The 6,565-nt window shown below is 47.0% G+C and overlaps 1 protein-coding gene across 1 annotated transcript in view; it reads right to left on the bottom strand.

The window, feature by feature from the left end:
- LOC306934502 (A-type voltage-gated potassium channel KCND3-like) overlaps positions 1–6,565 on the bottom strand; it is a gene marked incomplete at both ends in the record, with an annotated part of 161,465 nt that overhangs the window by 150,978 nt on the left and 3,922 nt on the right. The window contains 2 exons of the mRNA XM_079517089.1: positions 3,224–3,414; positions 4,828–5,073. Of these exons, the coding sequence (XP_079373215.1) occupies positions 3,224–3,414; positions 4,828–5,073 (437 nt within the window). The remainder of the gene's footprint in view (positions 1–3,223; positions 3,415–4,827; positions 5,074–6,565) is intronic.

Raw genomic sequence — 6,565 nt, 5'->3', positions numbered from 1 at the left:
GCGTGACGCGCTGCTGTGCACATATATGCATAATGTCCGCCGTAATAAGACCCTAACCCAGATTATGAGGGATGGATGTATGTATGAATGGTTACGCTCAGTAAACTGACTGTACTGTCTGGCAATAAATGCACCGTGTCTCTGTACATGTTGTATACGTGTGTGTGTGTGTACGTCTGTAATCCACGTAACTCGAGAACCATTCGCTCCACCGACTTCAAATTCGAACACACACGTTCCAAACACCACCACAGGGGGTGCGGTGCCCGGCATCGAGTCGGTGGGATATACTGTTGTCCAGAAAACCACCTCAAAATGCTCTGGTCAGTCAGGCTCTGTCAGTGCATGGACCTAAATATTCCCAGGCTCTGCCTCAGCCAACTGGTTGCCATGGCAACCGCACACACACACACACACACACACACACACACACACACACACACACACACACACACACACACACACACACACACACACACACACACACACACACACACACACACCTGCCATTTGATTACTTAAGGACAGTTTGCACTCTTCAGACAGACAGACAGACAGACAGACAGACAGACAGACAGACAGACAGACAGACAGACAGACAGACAGACAGACAGACAGACACAGAGATCTCCTCCATATCTGGACACAAAAGGGACAGACCGTTAAAATGGGCGCTATGACAACGGGTATTGCATACTAGTGGGTTCCCAACTTGCATCGTTCCCAGTAGGCCGGTGGCCGACAGGCAAAGCTCTGGTATAGAACAATGACAATGACAGGAGGAAAGGTAGAAGTGACATAAGAATGAGTCATTTCTCAGTGAAACAATGTTCTCACCATTTACTGAGAATCCACTGTCTGGTCATTAATGACTTGATTTGTGCAGTTCTCATCTCCATGCATACATATACGGACCATACATGACAGGAAGACATTTATAGTGACATAAACATTATGTTATCCCCCTCCGCTCGCAAATCAAACGATGCACGTTCGCCACAGCTGTTCCGTTTCGCAAAGCTAATCCGAGGAGGCGATTCATGGCTTTGGTAAGTTACGAAGGGCCGAGGGCTGCAGGTTTAACTAGGCGTATACAGGCCTGGAGGTGCAACAATGGAAACAGGCTTGGTGACAATTAACCTGTGTCACCACTTTTTAACCATTTTTAAACTTGGGCCGTTGAAAAATACATAGCAGATCTACAAGCTTGTAGACCACGTTTTCCGTCGCTTTTATCTCCAAATCCCCGTCCCAGGCGGCATTTCTGCTCATTGCACGGAGCATAGCGGTCGCTGTAATGGCACCGGCCTGTACTTCTCATCGGCTAATGAGAGATCAACACCTAATCCGACAAAACACGCACGCACGCACGCACGCACGCACGCACGCACGCACGCACGCAGGCAGGCAGGCAGGCAGGCAGGCAGGCAGGCACACACGCACGCACGCACGCACGCACGCACGCACGCACGCACGCTCACACACACACACACACAAACACACACACACACACACAAACACACACACACGTTGAACGGGCGATATCCTGGCATATAGTAATCATTCTTTAATTAACTCCAATCTTTGCTTCTGCATGGTAGTCGATCCCTGGAGCAACATTTTCAAATGGTGGCCGGCGGCCGAATACATATAATTTTTGGGGGTCATTGACATGAAATAGTTCAAGAACCACTGACAAGATCGATTTAGAAGACATTTGTAGAATCAATCTGGTCTCAGGTCTCAATGTGTTAAATAAAACATGCCACAGCGTCAGTATATAAATATATGCCCTGACTTCCTGCCACAGCCTTTTACGGCGTAAAGAAATCAATTGTCACGACCAACGGCGAACAACAAGTGCATGTTCTCGCAAAAACAGAAGCGCAGCTTTGTTAGTTGTGATGGTGTGAGGGGGAAGGGAGTCAGTGCATGTTTTGGTTGGTTCGGAAATAATGCTGTTCCTGCTTACCCACCTACGCACGTACAGTCAACACAAAGAGGCAGAGCGGAGCACAGTTCCCGTTATCTTTCACTCCATCTCTCTTTTTTTGTTTCACAGCAATGTGTTTTTTTTTTTTTTACCTTATTCCCCCCCGCTCACTTCTATATAGCCTATTATCCATCCGTGTGTGTGTGTGTGCGCGTGCGTGCGACTGTGTGTGTGTGTGTGTGTGTGTGTGTGTGTGTGTGTGTGTGTGCGCGTGCGTGCGTGCGACTGTGTGTGTGTGTGTGTGTGTGTGTGTGTGTGTGTGTGTGTGTGTGTGTGTGTCTTTATACTCCCACGGGTGACGTGGAAAGGCCAGGCGATGCCACAGCCATTACGGAGGAGAAAAGAGGAAGATTGTGATGCGCTGCCTCCCGTTTCTCCCTAAAGACCAGCACTGTTGTCTGCAGTCAAACTCACACACAAACCCCTTTGTCCCATTCGGTGATTTGTCAGTCTTTCTGTCACTGGTTTGCAAGTTTTACTGTTACACAAGATGGAACAATAAAGTCGAATCTTGAGACCACGTGCATGTGTAACACAACGATACCGATTCACTGCACACGCACGCACACGCACACACACACACACACACACACACACACACACACACACACACACACACACACTAAAACAAACGTTGCTGCCGCATGGAAAACGGCCACGCAGTCTCAAAGCACTTCCTCCCACGTACAGTACAGTACAGTACAGTACAGTACAGTACAGTACAGTACAGTACAGTACAGTACAGTACAGTACAGTACAGTGGTGTCTGGTGGTGTCTTTCTCGAGAACGAGAAAGACTGCAGTAACACACCGAGACCGCGTTTCTCGAGAACGAGAAAGACACCACGGCAAAGGAAAGCGCTAGTTTTTAAATAATTATTCTACTGTTGTTATCTTAAGGTCCCTGCAGACAGAGCGTGTTTTTCGGATTTTTAGCTGCGTTTCTCCATCAGTTTTCAAAAAAACGCGTCCAGTGTGCACCAGTCTGTACACAAGACGTAACAATAAACAGAAACCTTGAGTGTCGTCGGCGTATACGCCAACTATAAAGCCATTGCACCTCGACTTTAAACCAACTTTAAACCGACTTAAAACAAACAAACAAATCTCACACACACACGAGCACACACACACACACACACACACACACACACACACACACACACGTGGCGGCGCACGCGTGCGCTCAACACAATACAATGGTGTTGACGTATATATACGCCTCCTTACCCGAGTGTAGTCATGGTGACGATGGTGTACCAGAAGGAGGCGGGGATGGAGGTGAACTTGGAGGAAGTGGAGCCCTTCTCGGCGTAGAACATGACCGTGGCGAAGATGATGATGGCCATGGTGAGAGAGAACAGCAGGAAGCCCAGCTCTGAGGCGCAGCTCTTCAGAGTGTAGCCCAGGATGCGAAGGCCCTGAGAGACATGGAGAGATACATGGTGAGACATGGAGAGGAACCGTGGTGAGAGAGATGGAGAGATACATGGTGAGACATGGAGAGATACATGGTGAGTCATGGAGAGAAACCATGGTGAGAGAGATGGAGAGAAACCATGGTGAGACATGGAGAGAAACCGTGGTGAGAGAGATGGAGAGATACATGGTGAGACATGGAGAGAAACCATGGTGAGACATGGAGAGGAACCATGGTGAGAGAGATGGAGAGAAAACCATGGTGAGACATGGAGAGAAACCATGGTGAGACATGGAGAGAAACCATGGTGAGACATGGAGAGAAACCATGGTGAGACATGGAGAGAAACCATGGTGAGACATGGAGAGATACATGGTGAGTCATGGAGAGAAACCATGGTGAGAGAGGTGGAGAGAAAACCATGGTGAGACATGGAGAGAAACCATGGTGAGTCATGGAGAGAAACCATGGTGAGTCATGGAGAGAAACCATGGTGAGAGAGATGGAGAGAAAACCATGGTGAGACATGGAGAGAAACCATGGTGAGACATGGAGAGAAACCATGGTGAGAGAGATGGAGAGAAAACCATGGTGAGACATGGAGAGATACATGGTGAGTCATGGAGAGAAACCATGGTGAGAGAGATGGAGAGAAACCATGGTGAGACATGGAGAGAAACCATGGTGAGAGAGATGGAGAGAAAACCATGGTGAGACATGGAGAGAAACCATGGTGAGACATGGAGAGAAACCATGGTGAGAGACATGGAGAGAAACCATGGTGAGACATGGAGAGAAACCATGGTGAGAGCGATGGAGAGATACATGATGTTAGCAGCTCTTCAGAAGGCCCTGAGATACATGGAGAGGAACCATGGTGAGACATAGAGAGATACATGGAGAGGAACCATGGTGAGAGAGAACAGCTCTTCAGAGTGTAGCCCAGGATGCGAAGGCCCTGAGAGACATGGAGAGATACATGATGTTAGCAGCTCTTCAGAAGGCCCTGAGAGACATGGAGAGGAACCATGGTGAGACATAGAGAGAGACATGGAGAGAAACCATGGTGAGACATGGAGAGAAACCATGGTGAGAGAGATGGAGAGAAAACCATGGTGAGACATAGAGAGATACATGGAGAGGAACCATGGTGAGAGAGAACAGCTCTTCAGAGTGTAGCCCAGGATGCGAAGGCCCTGAGAGACATGGAGAGATACATGGTGAGGGGACATGGAGAGAACCATGATGTTAGCAGCTCTTCAGAGTGTAGCCCATGATGCGAAGGCCCTGTGATGGAGGAGCGTGTTCATTTCACTTCTGGAACGTAACTGGGAACATGAGGGTTTTTCAGAAAACTGTCAGGATGTAGAAGGCATTTGTAGAATGGTCCTCAGGTCTAAATGGATGAAGTTACCTGCGAGTGTCTGGAGAACTTGAAGATGCGGAACACTCGGAACACGCGCAGCGTCACGAAGGCTCCGCTCACGTCCTCGTTGTCCGTCATCACCAGGCCGATGTAGTACGGCAGGATGGCCACCACGTCGATCACCGACATGACGGAGCGAGCGAAGCGCACACGGCACGGCGCCGCGAACAGCCGCGCCAGGTACTCCACGGTGAAGAGGAGCACGCACGCCGTGTCCATGCAGAAGAACGCCACCTGTTGGGAAAACACAAGAATGACATGCGTATCATTAACTCATTCAGGACGGGAACCGCTTTTGGTGTTTTAAGCATTATGTTATACTTTTAGCAATTGAAAAATAGCAGATCTACAAGCTCATAGCGAGGCATGTAGGTCTGCTATTTTTTTAAATTTGTGAAATTGTGGCGCAAATCTTTGAATATATATATATATATTCTTTCAGAGCGAACGTTTTTAACTCATTTTTTTTGCTTCTATAGGGGGTCCTTGGAACAACATTTTCAGATGGGGGTCGGTGGCCAATTACATATATTTTTGGGGGTCCTTGACATGCAAATGTTTGAGAACGACTGACATAGAAACATAGGGTTTTCAGAAAACTCTCAGGATTTAGAAGATATTTGTAGAATCGTCCTCAGGTTAACACTAGCACGTCGGAGCGGTCTTTCTGACCGATTTTGAAATTTTGAAGTGGATTTTCTTTGCCCATTAAGTCCTGAGAAAGTTCTCCTTGCATGACTTTTTCTAAATGTTCGATTCAAATCGTCTCTGTTTTTTTTTCATCTGAAACGTTTTGTAAATATGATTTTAGGCATTATACCTACTATATCTGCACTTTTTCGGTCAAATTGACCGCCGTCCCCCTTTCTCCCCCGCAAGCAGTGATGTTCACACCTCCCTCCCGGCTGGAGGAGTTGCATTCCAACTACTTCTACATGTAGGCAAACTTACATTACGAATGTATACTCACAACATAGACTAAATGTTGTTTTAGAGGTTATATTTGTTATATGCGGTTTGCAGAAATAACAATGACTAATACGCCAGTTGACTGACTGGCGTATTGTTTCCACCAAGCGCATAGCTCAATAGATATAAATAAATGTTGACTATACACGCCATCTTTATAGCATAATTATGTAAGATGGTGATGATAAAAATAAATCAATTATCCTGGAATAATAAAGTTTATAGCATCGTGACTACGAGCTGTTTGACCCGACCGACATTTCCTTTCCTTGGAGCGAGAATCCTTGCCGATGCGATTCCAAATAAAAATGACAGTGTTGGAAATCAGTCCAACCCGATAGTCCCGAACCTCTAAATGTTTTGTCAGTCAAACGATAACAGTTCTGTCCGTCCTTCTTTGTCTGTAAACTTTTCTGCACGCGACCAGTGGAACTGATTTGCACGCATCACGGCTCTCTTTTTTTCTCTCTCCCTCTCTCGCGGAGAGGGAGATCTATCCTATGGTATATAAACCGTGCTGCTATAAACCTCAGCTGCTGCTGAGATGCAGACCTCTGGCACTGGCACAATCAATCAAATATATATGAATTACATCGATGCGCCCTGGCCCCTTACCCATACACGTGTAGCCTATAATGTTTCCCCCTCTATATAAAAATTACAATATATAACTCTAATGTCGTATTTTGTCATTTGCCCAGTCGTATTTTCGACTGGGCAATGTGCCTGGCTCTGGCTGTGGTATTTTATTTGCTCA

Source organism: Electrona antarctica (assembly GCF_951216825.1).
Source record: "Electrona antarctica genome assembly, chromosome: 2".
NCBI lineage: Eukaryota > Metazoa > Chordata > Actinopteri > Myctophiformes > Myctophidae > Electrona > Electrona antarctica.
Note: the sequence above shows the minus strand (reverse complement) of the source record. Positions and strands in the feature narration are given on the sequence as shown.